Genomic DNA, 20,910 nt, shown 5'->3' with positions numbered 1-20,910 from the left:
TCTCAAAAACAAGCTGTAGGGCTCCCATTTTTCACCAAACATATTTGGGTGAAATATTTGTGGTGTCATCTTCTACTGGACAACAGTTTCCTTGCATGGTTTTCTACACAAAACCTAAAAAGCCCATAAGCAGATAGTTCATATTTTTAAACATTTTTCTATTGTATCTGTTCTCGTCCAAAAAGGCACTCACAAGCTTTCAGCCATGTTTCTCCTAGAATGAGCTTAGAAAATCAGCCACACAAACTGCTCAAGATTAGGAAACATACACCACTCCATACCTATCTAAAACAAATAAAATACAAAATAATCATTTACTTAAACCTTAATGAGAAGTTGAGAAGACCACTAAAACAGTTATATTAAAATAATCAGGCAGCACTAAAAAAATTAAGACCTGGTAAGACTGTTCACATAACCCTAGATCTTTCACCTTGACAATACACATTGTAAACAACCTTTTTTTCCCCCAGACACTTGTTGTTTTCTGCATATTTAAACAGATGTGTGTGCTTAACAACTGTAAAACAACATCATTTACTAAAATAACTGAATACAGATTAAGATACTTCACTTTATATACAAACTTTCAAAATACTATGACTCTTTTATATTATTTAACATACAGAGACAGAATCTTAATATATGGATTTCAAAAATAACTCACCTTTGCATTTAAACAAAGAAAGAGGGATTTGCATACGCTATGTAAGTATCTTTGTGAAGGTACATGTGTGTACATACTTTGCATATGTGTTACCTACATAAGTATTAGCTAAAGACAGAAAAAGTCCTAAGGAAAAAAATTAACATGCTTAAAATATCCATTAGTGTGAGAATAAATGCAGTTATACAATGCAAAGGTTTGTAACATTCAGTGTATCAAAAATTGTTATGAATGAGGAAAGTATCCTGTTAGAAATGTCCATATATGAAATTATAGACAAACAGGAAAATCAGGAAAGTTCCAACAGTTTAGAAACATTGTGAAGCTATTTCACTGCAGTATTTCCCTAATGTTTCCAAACACACAGCATATACTTTATCTGGAGTCACTCAAAATACTGTCTTTAAAAAGCTGAATTACTTACTCAACAGCACATACAAAATGAAGTTTTTGAAGAGGAATGCTACACTAGTGGGCCTTGCTGGGAAAAAAAAAAGTTTTTATTTTAAGCACACAAACTTTTCTTTCAAACTCTTACCTATTTGTTTCCTGTACTGGTCAACAGGAGTCCTTGATGTAGAGGCATCTTTTCTACCCATTGTTTTCAATCCAAAAATCACTGTCAGTATCAGAAAAAAAAACAAAAAACAAACCAAAACAAAAGCCACAACATTATTCCTAAATTAATTACTAACAAAATCAATTGCTTATAACATCATAAAAATGGTAACAAGCAGCATTTACATGATTATACACAAAGACATAAGCCTTCCCAGAGTACAATGAGACACTGGAGTTAATCATCACTATTCTGAAGACTATTAGATATATTCTAAATATACCTTTTTCTCCATTGCATGAGTTATTAATATTACAGAATGTCTGTTAGTTTGAATGAAAATAAAGAAAAAAGAAAGGATTTAAACTGATTTCACTGTAATTCAGGATTTGGTACCACTGTAATTCAGCATTTAGTACTACCAATTACATTCCTATATAATTTATTTCTTTAGTAAACCAGGGAATTAATGTAGTGTTGTGAACTGTTTCCATTATTGAAAATACATTTACACCACATACAGGAGTCAGAAGCAGGACTAGGCTGTGTGCATCCACAGGTAAAATTGCTCAGGAAACCCACCTGCAGATGAGCAGATACCTGAAACACAGCAACCCCACACACGCCTGTGTTCCTGCCATGGGCTCTAGATATCTGTGAATGAACTGGAAGTCAAGAACAAAAGCTGAGAGCTGTATGCATTTGACACCCCTCAGACATGGTATTGATAGTTTAAATCACCTTCATTGCATTTAAGTAACAACCATCCTGACTCTTGGATGGGATTCTCGCATTGCACAGTCATGTTGTACACATCCTCTCAAGGAGATGACATTAGGATTGCACAAGAAACTGTATAATCATCCATACAAAGATGTTCTTTCTGGTATATTGGTGCTTCCACAGCATTCATGTAACTGAACCAGCATCATCTGAACAGTGCTCTAGCAAATTCCTGATGTATCTTTTAACATGCAAAACCTTATGGTTTTATATTCGTCCCTCACAGGGCTGCAACTCAAGAGGCAGCTTCTACAAACACACTCATTTCACTGCTTTTTCCCTGGTTACAAAGTAAGTGGCTGTTACAGTCATGCTTATTGTTCAAAACACTGGGATTGAACCATTTTAGCTGGGCTGAAGACATTACTCACCACAGTGAGGATAAGCCCCACTATCTAACTGCCTCTACAACACAAGAGTCCCAACATAAACACCCACACTCATGAGAGGTCTGACGTTTTCAAGAAGTGTCAGATTTACTGTTCAAGCACAGAAGATGCACAGCAGCCAATGCCTGCCTTTTCCCAACTGGCCCTGGTGAGAACCATGCCAAGGGCAAGCTTCAGCTGAATCATCCTGGGTAGCCACAAACCATGTGCAGATTGTGCACATATGGCCATGGAGTTATCTGCAAGAGTTGTACTTTTCTGTTAGGCATAACCAGCTGTGCTACAGCAAGGCGAGTGTCCCTGGTCACTGCCAAGGCACGTTTTCTGGGAAATGAAACCCTGGAAGGCACCAGTATGCCAAATCACGACCCAAAAAGCATGCCATGGCACTGCTGAACACTACTGCCAGCATACCAAATTTAAAGCAAACACCATTATTTTCTCCAGAGCTTCAAACATGATTTAAAATATAGCTGCAGGAATAATGCCCACTAGTTATTTGTGCATTTTAAACCCACAAAGTTTATTATTTTATATTTATCTGTTCTATAGGAATTACTAGCATTTAATGTCAAGTGACAAATCCAGGCTCCTTAATTTCATTTGTGGATTATATGGCATAAAATAAAGTCAGCAACCTTTTTTAAAATGTATTCAGGAATAATAGCAAGGTAGAGAAGAGTGCCACTAATTTTTAATCTGAACTGAAAATTCAATTATAGTGTTCTAATTTTTCCATACATTATTTTGCTTGAATTCAGAGAATACTCCCTATTTTATATAAAACACGGTTGCAGGGAACTGCAATTCACTGGGTTGCGTTTTTTTCCCTTATATTACACTTCACAGGACTGGGTCATATTTCATAACATTCACATCATAATAATTAGAAGGGAAAAATAAAAGTACAGCTTGAACTTTCATCTAATTGAGGAGGTAACAGATACATTTTTACTCTACAAAACTAGTTCTTGGCTTTTTTATGCCACGGTTAAGACACTGTTTTGACTTGCCTTTTGCAAGTTCCATAGTCTACTAATGGTCTATAACAAAACATCAGCTGTGAAAGATGTTTGCAGTTTTAGCAATGCCAATAAAACAGAAGAAGAAAACACAGGCAAAGATTATTTCCTGACTTAAAATAAGCCACAGAGATACTCATGTTTGCCTGTGTGGCTCAGTGGCACTGACTCTCGCATCTAGAACCCCGAGTCCTCTTTGTTCTTCAAAGGGATGCAGTAATCATCATTCATTTCCACTGCTTTGAAGGTTCCAACCCACTGAGACACTGGCACACAGAGACCAGTGTCTAATAAGACAGCTATTTGCATAGAAGATCAGCCACAATTTAAAACGTGTTGTTATAGATGTGGAAAGGGAATAACAGATCTATATTAGCATGTTCAAAACTGAGATTGTTTTCACAATTTAATTCCTTGGGGACTATGGCTCATCACCTTCTCTTGCAAAGAATTCCACCTTATTGGACAATTTGCCATGAGCTAGACTTAAACTAAAATATGGATTAATAAGAAGTAATATTTATTATTTATGAACCTTGCTGTGGAAGTGGTTTTCAATGCAACTTTCTAACCATTTATTGATAAAGTAAAAGCCTGAAACCTTTGTGAGTTAAAAACGAATCCTCCCAATTTAAAATAGGAGTGGTCATCCTACTATAATTGGTCATCTTTACTGTAAAAGAAATTTACACTCAGGTATCTGACTTTTGCTGCTTCTGACATCAGCAAATGGAGGATCTGGCTTCTCCTGTATTTCTTTGCCAAACCAAAGGGACAGGCAGCATGCCATACTGCATGCATCCCAAGCTGCCTTCAAGTCCCTAAAGTTTTAATGACTACACAACATTTTAAAAAACATGTCAAGGAGCTTGTCACTGCTCCTTTTACTGGCTACTGAAAATACTTGAAAAGTATTTCAAATAATATGAAGGCAATGTGAGCCATCCTCAACATTCAAGCTTTTATAAAAGATGGTTTTAAGAAAACAAAGCAAGGCCCTGATCATTTTTTATTTATTTCTGCTTCAGACATACTACAAGATTAAAAGACATGTTTTTGTGGCACCCTTCACTATTTTTTCACCCGCTTTGGCTTCCCCTCTAGTAAATCCCCTTTGAAAGTTACACACTCAGAAAAATACTTTGTTCCTCTCCTCTTTTACTCCTAAGCAGTGGCTGATAATAATTAAAACACATAATAAATTGCTTATTATAACCTCCCATTGTCAGTAACATTTGGTGAGATTAAAACCAGTCCAAAATGTACATTCAAGGTCTGGCTACAATTTAAATCCCAATTCACTGTTCTTGATGTATACATAGCATTTTATACACCAGTTCAAAAAAAATTGAAGAAATTACATTAATGAAATAGAAAATTACTATGAACGACTTTAGAAATACTAATAAAAATAAGAACAGGATCTATATATACAGAGATTGCACTTTGTACATTATTGGTGCAATACAAATTATTAATAACAATAAGCCATAAAATGTAAATCAGTGCACACCCAAAAGATATGCATATCAGCATGTGTACAAACTTCCTTAGCAGTGATATTTGACAGCATGTCTGCACTCTTCCAGCAGGTTGCCTAAATATTAACAATGGGAACATGAAAGAAATAATCAATGAAATGACTGGTTTTGTAACTGAAATATAGTTAGTCAGCCAAGAGAAAAGTAAGCAAAACTCCAGGACAGAAAAGAACCACTACATAACGTAGAGCTACTGAACTAAGTCTTTGGCATCTGTACATATGCACAAGTTCCTCATCTTTAATTGCAAAGAGATATCTACCTTAAACATAACTTTGTTTTTGTTTGTTTTGCTGGACGTAATGCAGATTGATCATCTGAACTCATAAATTGATTCATTTTTAACATAATTCAAAGATGCTATGAAAACTTACTGATATCACTGAAGGATAACTGGTCTAACTGGTCATATCCCAGTTAACTCCATAGTTGATAATAACTAATGGATAGTAAAATATTTACAAGTTACAAGAGAGCAAAAATAGCCTTTTATCTGCCTCAGGTAAAATTCAAGAAGTACATCAGATCATCTGGAAACATCAAGTTATCCCAAAGAAATGGCAGCACTACATTTAAAGTGGGAAACCATCTGCATGTAGGTATTTTGGAAATTGCTGCTGATGGTTATTCTAATTGTTGGGTTTTTTTTTTTTTTTTTTTTTTATTGTACTGCTGAAGTACAGTAACTAAGGTCTGTCTACACAGCAGTGGAAGCAGCCTGCAGCCAAAATTGCTAAAATAATGCAGATTAATTATTTAACCATACTGTAGCCGAGAAAAAGACTTTTAAAATCTTTACTCCTATTACTCCCTTAAGAAAAACTTCTACAAACAAAATACATTCATGTTCTTTTGGTAAGCCTTACAGTATTCTTCCATTCCTCTCTGGAAACTCTCTCTAAAAGAATGAGACTATTATTTCCAAGGAAAGAGTCCCCTGCCCATGGTGCTTCTTGCAGAATCAATCTCTGCTTTATCTGGGGATTTATTTATTTTTATGTTAATAAAAGGAGTGTAATACTTCTTTACTTAATTTAACCTTGAAAGCAGCAGAGGTGATTTAAATTTAATTAAATTTAGGAAAATTAATCAAAACCACAGGATCCATAACTCTAGTCAGAACAGATATTAAAAATAATTTCAACATTCTACACAAGGATAAGAAACACCATACCACATCCCAAGATTCAAACTATATAGGAACTACAAGTTTTACTCAGACATCTATCAGGCTGTTTCATAGCTTCATGTAAGCACTAGGAACAAAACACACATTGTTACTTCCAATTAGTACCCTCTGCATTGTTGTTTTTTTAGCTATACAGTACCTACAAACTGCATTAAATTAGCTCTGCATTTATTTAACAAAAGTAACAAACAGGTAATAGTTCATATAAATTTTGAACTTTTCCTCATGAATATTTCAAATTCCTAAAGCAATATATTCTGAAAAATTAATTTCATCAACAACCCAGATTACTCCCACTAGATTTCAGGAACATAACTCAGACACAAAAGCTACACAGAAGGCTACCTCCACCCCCTTTCCCTTTGCAATGGGTGAAGAAAGAAATTTAATGGTTAGGAATCCAAACCACTGCTGGCAATCTTGCTTTCTTGTTATGTTCCTAAATCTCCCCAGAGTGCCCAAAATTTGGTGGGATTATTTACACCCAAATGTTTGCATTTGCTCATCTAGTGAAGAGTCTACATAATTTTACTAAACATTGAATATTTTTAAACATCTGAAGAGTTGAAAAGATTATCCTTAAATGTACTCACAGCTAGGAAAAGAGTGAACATTTCAAAGGTGGCAAAATCTGAATAAGTTTTTTTTTTAAAGGACTTTATATTTATGTAAAATTGCTTTCTTAAGCAAAAGTAGGCTATTAAAAATGTTAAAAGGTTCCTTCCATTCCCAGAAGAGTACAGTTTGTCTCTGCTTCTACAGGATGAAAATGTAGTAGGCCAAAACACACTTATAAAAGGACTAATTACACAGAAGAGATTTATTTTGCAATTGGTGTTATTCTTGCTATAAAAACCCAGGAAATTTTACAGAAGAATATTCCTAACTGATTCTGTACATCTTACATTTTATTTTCATTATTAGGTTGTTATACCTTCAGAACAAGATTCCCTACTTACTTCAGAAATGAGTAGAGCTATAGCACGTGTGAAACATATATTCAATTTACTATGAAGACAGATCTTCATCTGAACAAATTTAAAATTCCAAATGTTCATAGAGGAATTTTTTCCCTCATTTTTATTAAACTATGATGGCACTGATGTGTGAAGAAAATGTTCTTAAAGAAGTTCATGAAGGAAAAAAGCATACACGTCGTCCATTTCTGTCTTGCCAAACAGTTAAAAATGCAGTACATCACAAAGAGTAATTTCCACTAAAGGGAAAATTACACAATAATTGACACCATATTTCAGAATAACATTCTTCAAAATAACATTGAAACATTTTTGGGGAGAGAGGGAAGGACGTGGGACTATGGAAAAAATCAGAACTAAAAAGGGTAGAAGAACTGACACCCAGACCACCCCATTGCCCAGAGGCAGGTCTGCCAAGGATGGATACAGCTTTCATGGGAGCACACGGTGACACTGTACAGACACCTCCGTGGCACGACGTGTAGGGAGGTTGTCACCACCACCACACAAAACAGAGTGAAGCACAGCTCTCTGCCTGAAGAGTCAAAAGTTCGTAGAATCAAGAGCAACAATGAGAAACAATTATTTGCTCTGTCTCAGTAATTGACGTGTCAGCAGAGGACATTTTTGCAGTTCAGTTAAATCCCAGCAATTTTACTCCCTCTTTGATCCCCGCCACATATCCCTTCAGCACTCATCTCCTTTGATAGAGTAGGGACTAACTTTAATAATAGGTATAAAGCTAGAGGTCAAAGACCTTAAATTTCAAAATCAGCTAAGTCTGACTAAGCGCTTCACTTCCAGGAAGTTACGAAGTTACCATTCTTATATGCAATAGAGTCCCATATGGTTTTACCAAAGTCTTACACCAAAATCTCAGAGACTGTTTTGCCCTCCTAGGTGTTACAGCAAGGGAAGAGTGACTTCTTTCCCTTCTTTAAATGAGAAATTAAGCCCTGAATTTACTTTAGTTGTGGGAATTGACAAAAGTTCTCTTTTTCCTAAACACTACTTCTTTCCTGGGACTGCCACAAGCCATGGCCTTGCTATAAGCCTGAATGCTTCAATTACACACACTTGTTAATTTCTCATTTGTAGATTTTTAAGCTTAGGCTCATTTTTGATGGAAGTGAAATTCCGATTTCTTCCTCCAGTGAGAAGAAGTATTTAGGGATTATCCTTCCCTTTAGTATATCCATCTTAAACTACAGTTCTCAACCATCCAGAGAACAGTGGTTCACAAAGTTTTCAATATGCAAAATGGCACAATGACCTTTATTGAAAAGAAATCTTGTAACTTTTAAAGTTACAAAAAAAATACACAAAAAAAAAATGGAAACAGGCAGCGATTTCATATTCATCATGCTCTTATTTCTATGGTGACTTTCTTTTCACTTGCCTTAAGACTTCTAAAACCAAAAGATTTCAGAGTAAATTATTTAAAAGCTGAAATATATTTTTAAAGTAATATATCAAAACAAGACAGTTTGAAACTGCTGTAATTTTTCCTTTTTTTTTTATGCTCTCACACTGTTTATAAAGAACTGAAACTTTTTAAAGTATGTGAGGTTAAGTCTCCACTTAATTTTTTTCAATTAATTCTAACATTGATATCCACTTTCCTTGAATATGCTTATCATTCAAGCAGAAACCCAACTCTCGGCAAATACAATTATCTTAATAATTTAAAACCAGAAGAGAAAACTGTCACAAATACATCATGCAGGCACAAAGCTGAGAGGCAGGCAAAGGTGCCCTTCTGTAACATATTTCACTGTAGTATCACACAATGTCCCATCACACAACGTCTAGTCATAGTAATTGCCACAACTGGTCATCATGTTTGTGGCCTAATGATTGCTTCCCTTCTTACCCTGAGCAAGCTTGCAAAAGTTGAAAGCACTCTACAAATGACAGCAGCAAATAATACTTCAGTCCGCATAAACCTAATCGTAACACTTCAGCAAAACTAAATTATTAGTTCCATTACTAAACCTGGTGTACAAAAGGACTTAAAGGATAATTGTGGAGGCCCAAAGGCTACCACTATAAAGCCTCAGCCCTGGAGAGGCCGAAGCAGGCAAGGAGGAACACCCCTCTAAGATTAGGGTCAGAAGTGTCCCCCTCCCATGGACCTTTGCCGGCATGTGTTAACCTCTCAAGTTCTATCAGTTTGTACCGTGTCTTGTGTCGGTGTGTTCCACCCCAGCTCAGCCCTCATTCACCTTATCTGTATATTCCCTAGAATGTTGTCCCCTTCTCCCAGTCCCCATGGGTCCCAGTTTGCTCCAGTGTTCCATCCCTGTTACCTACTGGCTCCCCTGCTTGGCTGCCCCAGCTCTGCACCACTTTCTCCTTCCCATTGGTCCTTGACCCTCAGATCTACCCCTTTTTCTCCATATAAAACCCTGTGCCCTCAGTCCAAGTTCATCTTTGTCCCTGGACCCCCTACAAAGCAATAAATAGCTTTTGGATCGCCAAAGAAAGACCTATCCTTTGCCTCTTTCATCAGCCATCATAGTAAGCGCCCTCTAGACCCAAAAAGCACTGGTCAGAAGAACCCTAGGAGAACTTGTTCAAGCCCACTGCTTCAGGTAATCTCTCCATCCAGCATTCAGAACAAATGCACATTTTTTTTCCTTTCTCTGAAGCTACTGCAGCATAATAAGTATTAAAAAGTCTGATATATGAATGGAGAAAAATAGTCTTATGCCATTATTTTGTTTCACATGCTGTATTAAGCATTCAGGAAAGCAATTCAGCTTTAAAAAAAAAACATCTAGTCTAGTCACTAGGCAAAAGAAACATGAAGTATAAGGAGTTTTAATTTGGTGGGTTTTGTATTTATGTTTTCCTCCATTATTCAAAAGCTAATTAAAGACAGAGCAATCACAGAATTGGTCAGGTTAGAAGACACCACAGTGGGTCATCTGGTCCAACATCCCTGATTAAGGAGGGTCTTCCTGCAACACATGGCATAGGACTGCATCCAGATGCAGATCTTCCCCACGAAGCTCAGAACATAAAGCTGGCATGCATTTAAGCAGCCTTAACACAATATATCGGTTTTTTTACTTTCTTTATATAAAATTGAGATTAAAAACAGTAGATAACAGTAGCTAACTTAAGTGTTAACAGAAAAAATGTGAAATTTGGCCCTACAACACTTAATAATGACCTTAATAGTCAGCCTTAGTGAACACAGACCCATAGATGTTAACAGTAGCATTTTCAAAACCAAGTCCTACTTGGTTTTGAAGGATTAGGTCATAACTGGGTGAGAAGTTTAATATGGCATAAATAACATCAACTCAGTAGTTTCCAAAGTCATTCAAAACAATAGGCCAAGCACACTCTGCAGTTTTTATCTAAATTGCTCAAGACTTGGCTCTCCTGAAAACTACCTAAAGATCCCATTAAAGGCAATGATTTTTAAGAATAAAATAATAGCATACATGATACCATCTCTTTGGGAGCTTTATGTTGTATTTGGGCAAAAAGGGGAGTGTAAGATCATTTATATCTATCTACAATCTGAACCTTGAACAAAGATTGAATTAAATTAATGGATCAAAATCAGGCTAAAACCTTTATATGCACCAAATGAAAAAATACGCTTTGATAATCATCAGAAAATCTGGTAAAACTCTTTCCTTGCCTCATTTTAAGGCAGAAAAAAATTGTGGACTGCAGCTGGGAAGAAGGGCAGCAAAAAGAAAAATCATCAACCAGCAGAAAACTACCAGTTGAAACAGAATGCCACGTGAACAGCTGATGAAACCATTTGTGCAAATGCCTGTTTGGGCTTTTTTCACAACTCTTCCCATTAATGGGAACAGGGTGGTAGGAGACAACATACCCATCTCTTCCCTCTGCTCCTGAACAGCATGCAGGTGTGTGTCATAAGGAAGAGATTTTGTTTCAGGGTTCACTGTCCAGAAGAATGCCAAAAGAAAGAATGACACTGAGACAAAAACATTTTTAAAAAGTATTCCTTGTGTTTTGAGTCATTCAGTATGAGTGAAATTTTATTTACCATAAAAATAGTAGTGAAATTGAACACTTTTTTATGGGCAGCTGCTTTAGAAGATGGCACATTTTTTTAAGATCCTGAATTCTAATGTGTTAAAGGTTGGCCTTTTCTGGCCTAAGATACCTCTGATGAGAGATTTCTATACCATAAACCAGTTACAAACATAATAGTTGTAAGACTGCTAATACACATCATTTGAAAAGCAGTTAGTGAGTATTTCTTATGGAACCTAGCCTGAGATAAAACGGCAGATGACAGTCCACTCCATTTGCTCAAATTTCTTGTGTGCATCCCTCTAAGCATTAGGGGTGTCCTTGGGTGACAAACCAGGACAAGGGGTTTGCATATGCCCTTGCTAGAGTTGAAGCACAAAGTGTGCGCTTCTGCCATAAAGTTTTATTAGAAGGCAATTGCACTGCCTGAAATCTAACCTCGTAGATTACATACCACAATGAAAACCTTCTAGAGCATATAGTAAAATGAGTTCAGATTGGTTTCCTTAAGAAAACACCAACATCACAAGAAACTGGAGCTCTGTTCTCTTCCTGCTACAATTGTCCAGTCTGGTCACTACTGTATCAACAGCTGTACAGCTCTGTAATTAAGTTTAAAAGTTTAAGGAGAGCTGGGTCAACTCTGAAAATGAAGCTAAGTTGCCTCCTCTTTTAACTTCAGAAGACTTTATCCCATGCACTCAGCTTTACAGCTGTCCCAGTTGTTTCCAAACTGACCTATCTATTTATTTTAATAAGGTGAGTAAATAAAAATGTGAAATGGTATAGTACAAGGGAAACACCCTTCCAGCTCTTCACTATTTCCAACAATGTGCATAAATGTGTGAAGGCTCAAAACCAGACAAGAGACAAGTTTGGTGAGAGAGTCATCACCCTGGGCTTTCACCTACACACGTTATTCCCTCCCCTTCAAGGTCCCCTCAAGGCAGAGTACATATTCTATACTGCCCTTCTATGGTCAGGATACAGAATTGAACCAAGCCTATACAATATACATTACTTGTGTGCAATAAATGACAGAAGACAAATGCTCTGAATTCCTTACTCTGCATATATGGCCATGTTTTAGTACAGTATCCACATTTACATCATAATTTCCATGGGTCTATATAAACATGCACAAAGATAAACAGGCACTCTTCCCATGCAGAACTGGAAGAATTCACCCAGAAGCTTTGCTCTGTAAATTATTTCAGATGTATTTTAATGAAGCCATAAAAGATATTAGCAAGTGTGCTGGGAACTTTAGTTTTAAATTATTATGATCTGTTACTCTAACAGAAGTTATTAGTATTATTTAACCCCACTGGTGTACTTAAAATGCAAATAGTTTAAAGTTTTTTCAATAGGTTTTGTTTCTATTTTTTTCCAGAGCACCCTTCCTGTTTAGCCTGCTGGTCTCTAGCATTGTATACACAGAAAGACACCAAAATAAACCAGGCTTTCAAACTATCCTATCTTTCAGAATAAAAAGTAAGCACCAATCTAACAATGCTTTATTAACCTTTTCACTCCATATTGCAAGAAGATTCACTCATAAATTAAATAGCATGTAAAAAAATTCCAAGGAAAGCAACATCCACCCTTGTTTTTACCACTTCATGATTTCAGAATTAAAGAAACCCAAAACATTAAACTATTTGTTCCTGCAATTCTTAGCAGCCCAGTTAAAATAATACTCAAATTTGTTGAAAAAACATATTATTGAAAGCTTTTTATGCTGCATATATATATACAACAAAACAGAAACAATGCTTTGCATGCCCTCTGCAAAGGGAAGAAATTACAAATTCAAATAGATTCAGCATAGCCTTGCCTAGGACACTAAAGAGTACGTATGCAGGAGGGCCTCTGCAGCAAACAGGCAGGAGGGGACAGCTAACAGAGCTGGCTGAGGTAAAGGCAGATGTGTGGTCAGAAACACCACAGCAAGCGTGAACCCAATCTCAAACCCATCTCCCATGGGCAGTTCTACAAACAGAACTAAGTCTGTTCAGGACCTTCATCATGCCTTCAAATTTTTCAGGACATTTTTTCCATCAAAACTAGATCTAACGTTCCTGCACTGGTCTTATTATTCAAACCATACTTCTACCTCTCCTAGGCAGCACCAGCCCCTCTTGACACTGCCCTGCACTTGAATCCTCTTTATCTACAGGAACTTCTTCATAAACCAAGTCCTCCCTTAGCCACACCTCTAGGAGATAAAAATTTGCCATTCTGCACACACATCCAGTGTTCCTCGTTCCTCGGCACATGCACACGAACTACATTCTAACAGACCCATGTTACCATGATCTCAACTGTGCTTTAAACTTCATCCTTTCTTCCATCAGTCCAAGGATCACTGAAATATTCATCCTTTGCCACTATGCCTGCATGCTTACACACAACTGACCAAAAGGACAAGCACATCACACCTGATGCAAATGTTGGGACAAGTCCCCACATGCTCTGAACCATCGCCAGTGGCCTCCCACCCATTACATCTGAGTGCTGGCAGCTCAGCAGCTCTTTATCCATTTTACTGTTACTGTACAGTTCTAATTTTAAAATTAATTTTAGTTGAGTAACAGTAAATCAAGGACCTAACCAAATTTAAATGTTAGCTATATAAATAGTGTGCTTTCAGTTTGACAGCCAAGACACTAAAACAAAACAAGTAATCCACTGCTTCAGGTTAACGATTTCCTTTTGGCAAGAGTGCAAGTAATACTAGTCTAGCAGTAAAGTAAGTGATGCAATCTTAATTGGAGGCGGTGTAACCAGCTCCTCACACAATGAGAGCAACACATCACCCACTGAACAATTTCTATAGCATACATATTACATGAAAGAAAGATCTATGGTTTTTAATATAAGCTTTTAGGCATGATCACTTTTAAAAGCAGCCAAAAGTCAGAGTTTAAGAAGAGATGGTGATATGGTAAAGCCAAGCTTGGAATTGTCCTCCACACTGACTTGATGCAGTTACAAACTGAAAATATAGGTAATTAATTAAAAAAAAAAAAAAAAACGTTTTGAATATATTCAACTTAAAACTACAGAAGAGTCTCATCAACAGGCTCTGGGTGTCTGAGAGGCCTTAAGATGTTGCTGACCCAGGTGCTTAATCTCTTGCCACTGTTTAGGAGGCTGTAAGAAAGGCAACAAAAACAGGGATGTTCTGTGCCCAGGACCCAGGATCTGATTCCCAGCCTCCACATCAGCACACAGCACCCTAAAAGGAATGTGAGCTCAGGTGAGGGAACTGAACTGCGGTGCAGGTATTGCCAGCTCCTCATACAGAATGCAGTCTGAGGGGTTGGGAGAAGCAACCAGCTGGCACCATCTTAAACTACAACATTTAAGGCTTCTAAAGTACATCTGTCAGAGCTATTTGTGAATAAATTTCAGCATAAGAGTTTGTAGAATTGAGAACTTCATATGTAAAGTTTACAATGAAAACACAATAGATAAAAGCATAAAAAGCTACACAGGCTGATTGATAATGTAAATGTGAGAGGGAATTATCATGGGTAAACTTAACCTTTTCTTCATTTACATCACACAGCACAGCCAGGGAGAAGACAATTGAGACTTTGAAACCTACTACATTTTCAACCCAATCTGTTTCCCCAGTATAAAAAACAGTTCATGACATGAAAAGGTTATTACATTGTTTCACTACTTATTTCAGTAGAAATACATGATAATTAATTTAGCTTTCTGGCTAGAGGCAAACAACTACAGACAATGCAACCCCATTTTTGTTGTCTTACCTAAAACTAGAAGTAACAGCATTAATAAGTAACAACAAATTTGTGTAGAAAATGGTGTGCTTCAGCTTGTCCTCTGGATTTTAACTTTCCAACTATTATTCCCAGCACTAACCTACTTCCATCATTTGTTCTTTTCCCCTCTCACACTTGTCCTTTCTACTGTGACTTCTCCACCGTAAGTTTCTGCTGTCAGAACAGTCTTTCCTGATTTATTTATTTTAACACTTCAGCATCTAGCCCTGGATTTCTATTGCACCCTTCCTTTCTCATCTTCAATTCTTCTTTACAAACCCTTCTGGGTTTACATTGGCTAATTCATCAGCCTTTCCTCCCAATTCTGCCCCGTTTTTGATTGTAAAACATACTGAGTGAAGGATGATGACAAGAACAATCACAACACATGAATGAACAATATTTTGATGATGTATGTATTATATTTAAAACTGCACAATACCTCAGGACACAATAAACTATATTGTGCAAAGTTCCACTATATCACTGCAGTGTGTGTTAGGAAGGCAGAATCAAACTTAAAAAATCACTAATGATGATTTTTGCCCTGTGGCTAAAAAAACACGAAACAAAGGAGAAACAAAGGAATAAGCACTGTCCTGTCAGGAATGCCTCAAGTATTTACTCAGCTCACTGATTACAGGGGTATCTGTGCACAGCTAGTGATATAAAAGCACCTGGGATTCCATGACATTTTCCCATGACCTTCAAACATAATTCTAAAGAATAAAAATGTATCAGGAATCATAGGCTGTTGCAGATAATTCTGCACCATTAAAGCTGCATTAATGCAAGTTCTATTTAAAAATGTATGTTCAAGAACTTCTTATTCTTTCACAGCCATACCAGTGACCATATATGTTTGTCATTACATGCAACAGCTCCTTCCTCTACAGCAAACACCACATTTTTTCTGGAACTATCTTTCCTTCATATTTTCTTTTCAAAAGAACAAAAAAACCCGTTACCTGCTTATTCTGTGTGTCAAAAAATACTTCAAGAATAAACCTGATTATTACAGAGCTATAAGACACTCTTTCTTCATCTCCTCTCCCATCTCCTCCACAAGGTTTATGTTGTACATAATACTGCCGTGATATATAGGATCATCAGGTTAGTTAACTAAAAGCAGTTTCACTGTGCCTATGATTGATCAACTGTGGGACTATTAAAACATTAAAAATGTTAATCTTTGTAATAATCTCCTAAAAATTTTTAATATTAATTTTAACCATGGATCATTTTAATATTTAATCATTGCAGACTTCACTTGGAATGAGGATAGCCATTCACTGAAAAGCACTTCATTTTTTATTTTGAAAAACGATCAGCTAGTATTTATTCTGTAAATCTCTTCACATATTTTCCTCAAGCAAAGTAAACCTGCAAGTAAATGAAAAAATCCACAACAGCAGAAAAACTTAAGGCAGAGTTTGGGTCAGAAAACATTGACTTTCACACTCCTGTTTCCCAGGAGTAACTGCATTACAAGAGTAGTACTGTATGAGAGTTGGAGGACTGGGGGAGACTTCTGCAAATGGAAATGACTGCCTTCTTTGTCTATATCTTACAATCATCTATGTTGCATTCTCATCACATATCTCATAACATGTAAACATAATAACTCACTTTTTCTTCACAAGTACTTAACGGAGTAACTCGGCTCCCCACAATGATATTAAACCAGTTTCGGCTTTTTAACAGACAACCCAATTTTGTAACATTAGCCCAACTCCTATCCTCTCCTATAATTCACAGCTTGCCTTGCTTAATGCAAATTTAGATTTAATATGGAAATATCCCAAAGGAAAAAAAACCAACAACTTCCTAGTCATGATAAAAATCTCACAGAAACTCTAAAGTTCTAACTGAAATTAACAGTGACTAGTCTTCATCGTATCAATTAGTTTTGAAAAGTATTTTAAATTATCTAACCAAAACTAATTCATGGTCTCAAGAAACAAATTTCACAGAAAAATGCAAGGACAGTATCTTTGCTGCACTGCAAAAACATAATCCAAAGATATAATCCATCTCTTGTCTTGTTTCCTACATAGGGTCTACTGAAACTGGCTGTTCTCTGGAGCTACTGCCATAAAGTACACTGAGCTTCAGATGCCTTTTAGACTAGGCTGCTATTTGGCTATTTCAGCTATTTGGCTGAAATATTTGATTTAAATATATCCTAAAGATACTCTGAGCAGTACCAGAGGTTAATATATTAGCTTACATGACTAAACTTCATTCTGTATTTTTGACCAATAGTGAGGCAGAATATTTTCAAACTGTCACACAAATCAGCTTCCTAATCTGAAGAGGCTGCAGAGTCTAACAGCAAGAACTATGAAGTCCAGAACAGGTGGAAGTGAGTGTAGCATTTTTCGGTGCATATAAATTTACTCTGCATAGTTCAAATTAATGGAAAAAACCCCACAGTTAACCAAGCAAAAACCAGTAAACTGCCTTTACTCCTGATTTTATGAATTATGTATCCCCTTGCATATTACCTTTCACTAAAGTATGTTCTTAAGGAACGACGTATGGAAAAATCATTGTCATTCAATGTGATGCAGTAACAAACTCTGGAACTCAGTTGCTTGTATCTGAAATGGAAGGCATAGTCCTGTTTATGTGACTTTAAAAGCCACACGTGTCTTTGTACAAAACTCAGTGTAAGATTTAAAGCTAAATAGATAAGGAATTTCACCATTGTTGAAAGGCATCTCTGCCTCAGTAATCTGATTTGAAGTAACCTTTCAAAACCTAGATGTATGAAGAGCTCCCACATTTGCACTGAAGAAGTATTTTCTGTATTGTTTTAGCAGATACAAAATACTATTTTAAGCACAATAAAAAGTTAGTTGAAGAACATTGTGGTAATCTCTTCATGACTACATAAATTAAATTCAAAGAATTCCCAAGATTGTTGATGGACCTTTTGAGATCATCTACTTGTGCCCACCTATTCCAGCTAGCAGACTGAAATAGATGAAGTAGACTTACAACTTTCCAACTTTCATAATGACAGAAAAGAAGTCCTAGAGGATAAACTGTATTATGAAAGACAATCATGTCAACAAAAAATGTGGCCAAAGTTTTCTTTAGGAAAGCAGACAAGTTATTTTCTGAACAATGGGCTGTCCCCAGCCCAATTTTGTACCGAAGAGTGAAGTGATTCAGCCAAGGATGATATGCCAAACTGCAGTACTTAAGAAACTATTCAATCTTCCCTGCATTTGTAGAATTTAGTGTATCTCTTAAACATAAGTTTATACAGTTTTCCACTATAGAAATGTATCTTTAATAGCAAGTACTCTTCCATTCTGATTAGCTCTTTGGGAATAAGTCTGGGCCCCAACAGGAAGGAACTCAAAACCTATGACATGCAATTGAATTACTGAGTGTGAAGGTGTGTGCTGCATATACAGCTCAATTACACCAGAAGCTCTTTCAGAGGGAGTCTCTGATACTACTGAGATCTGTCCATGTAACCATGTGTGGGCTGATGGAAGGTGGAGCAGCTTGAGAACCACACAAACAGCATGGCAGAGAATCCCCTGCCAACACTTCACATTTAGAAGTTTTTGCAGCTCACATATTCTCACACATTTCTGTCCAGTATTTTCTGAGCACAAGGCACGACCAGAGCACTCTGCAGAGAACACAAAGAAGTCCAATGTACCCGGAACACATCACGCCTGCAAGGCAAACATAGCCAGCTCAACACACAGATCAGATTTACTGCACACCCACAGCCGGCCGAACACAACCAGCAGCACCACACGGCCTGGTCTCACTGCACGTGGGGGGTCAGCACACACAGCACAGATTGTCAGCTCCAGACACCCTAAAACCCCACACAAGACAGAGTCGCACACACACCCCCAACCACACCACACGGGCCGGCAGCATGTAAGCGGTCGTGCCAACGAATGAAAACCGTGAGCACCAAGGAAAAGCCATGGCGGCATCACAAGCTTCGGCCAGTTCGGCCCAGCTGGAGTGCCCGGGCCTCGAACACAGCCCCGCCGAGGACACCTCGGTGAGGGGTTTGTTTCCCTCCAACTTGGTTGCCTAGTCAGAGTCGTACTTCATCAAGCACGGAAAAGCAGCCCTGGTAGTCGAGGGGTCCCGGTACGGTGAAACGAACACCAAACGCGACCACAGGTCAACACAGGACTGCAACCATTCCCGCCCCCGCCCAAAATGGCGGCAGCCCAGCCGACCCGCTCCCACCCCAGCCCCTCCAGCACGCGCTCCGGGGGCGGGGCCGCCCTGATTGACAGCGCGCCCGGCCAATCGCGGGGCCGCGCGCGTCCCACTGGCCAATGGCAGGGCGGGCCCGCGGCGGTCAGCGGGCAGGCCGCGCGCGCCGCCGGCGCGAGCGCTCCCCGGCCGCGGGCCAATGGCGGCGCGGCCGCGGCGCGGGCGGGGCGCGGGCCGGGGCAGCCCCTCGGGCCCGGCGGCCGCCCGCCCGGCCGGGACGCGGCGCGGTACCTCGGGCCGAGCGGCACAGCTCCGCCTCCTCCTCCCGCCGCGCCACTTCCTGTGCCAGCGGGGCTCCCGCTGCCTCCGGCCCGCGCGTCCCGCCTCCCGGCCCGCCCGCCGTGCCCGGCCCCGCGCCGCCTGCGCTGCCCGCTGCGTCCCGGCCGCCTGTCGCGCTCGAGTGTGTCGCAGGGTGTTCCGGGGAAGGTGCCGCGTCGCTCCGGACTTGCGGAGCCAAAAGCAGTTAGCCACTTTCACGCTGTAGAATCACAGGATGGTTTGGGCTGGAAGGGGTCGTAAAAGCTATCCCGTTGCAGCACCCCATCATGTTCACTCATCACAAGCCAAGTGGGAACTCACATTCAAAACCCTAAAAACAAAACACATGGAAATTATGAATTCCAGCAGGTAATTCTCTGGCTACTTTGAGATGGTGCTGAGCTTTCTGCAATAGACAATTATTTTGTGCAACAAGCAAGCCACTGACTCTCAGAACAGTCTCCTGATTAATAGTGAACGTGCATACCTTGTTTCTTGCAAAAATGGCACTTGACCAAGTGTAGCACTCCCTGTAAGGAAAGATACAAAAAAAAAAAAAAGATAAATATTTGCATTTTTTTGCCTTTGCAGCTTTGGAAGTGAAAGTCATACCCATCTGAACTTTCCCATCTTTCTAGATGACATGCAGGGGGAGTGGAGAATGAGCCTGCAGAAGAGTTGATTACTCAGAGTTTGTGTCTGGCATGCTTACCAAACCACAGTTCTCTGCAGCTATTTCTCTAGCAAGATTAATAGATCTTTACATGACACGGCTTTCTTATAAGGATAGCATGTCTTGATTTTTAGTCATGAGACAAAAGACTTTTTTTGTACCCTTTTCTTTTGTCAAGATGTCTCACACTAAGGGTATTTAGCTGCTTTGAATGTGGCAGGTCACTGGACACAACCTTACATTTTCTTCTTAAGAAATCTTGTGCCCCTCTGGGACTGGAGATGCCACAACCACTGTGGGCATCTTCTCTGATTTTTCTAACTTCTGTGTTCAGAATTTTCAACAAAAATTTTATTTCATCCATACTCCTAATAGTAGGGCAGAAACCATATATGTGTAAAGTATTTTAATAATTAATTTTGATTCCTTGATTATTTTAATATGGTTCACTTAAATTCAAGTAATGATTATGTTCATGGATGTTTGGATATAGTATTATGTAAAAAAAAAAAAACAGCAATCATATTTAAACAGACATTACATGTGATTTTTGACTGTAGAATTACAACCAAAAAAATCCCATGAAAAAATACCAGGATCAGTGTTCTTAGCTACATTATTTTGTATTATCTGAACCACTGCTGAGGACTTTGTCTGTGTGAGTCCTAGTAGCAAAATACATGTGGTTCTAGTTCAGTTTCACCTAATTTGACCTAATCACAATATTCATTTCACTACTCAGTTGTTCTTCTAAGTAATAAACCAA

The 20,910-nt window shown here is 38.3% G+C and overlaps 1 protein-coding gene across 2 annotated transcripts in view; it reads right to left on the bottom strand.

Annotated features, from left to right (window-relative positions):
* The window catches only part of TRIQK (triple QxxK/R motif containing), a 61,665-nt gene extending 42,138 nt beyond the window's left edge, over positions 1-19,527 (bottom strand). Inside the window, exons 1-2 of one of the 2 annotated variants that reach the window (XM_021543200.1) lie at positions 19,445-19,527; positions 1,206-1,286 (exon numbers count right to left, since the gene is read on the bottom strand). In XM_021543200.1, coding sequence (XP_021398875.1) covers positions 1,206-1,266 — 61 coding nt within the window. In that variant the 5' untranslated portion in view covers positions 1,267-1,286; positions 19,445-19,527. Of the gene's footprint in view, positions 1-1,205; positions 1,287-18,542; positions 18,636-19,444 lie in introns of those variants that run through there. The other variant, XM_077782922.1, reaches the window with a different exon arrangement.
* Positions 19,528-20,910: the final 1,383 nt, after the last annotated feature.

The sequence above is a fragment of the Lonchura striata genome, chromosome 1 (assembly GCF_046129695.1).
Source record: "Lonchura striata isolate bLonStr1 chromosome 1, bLonStr1.mat, whole genome shotgun sequence".
NCBI classification, from domain to species: Eukaryota; Metazoa; Chordata; class Aves; order Passeriformes; family Estrildidae; genus Lonchura; species Lonchura striata.
The sequence above is the reverse complement of the archived record's forward strand: the minus strand, read 5'-3'. Positions and strand labels throughout refer to the sequence as shown.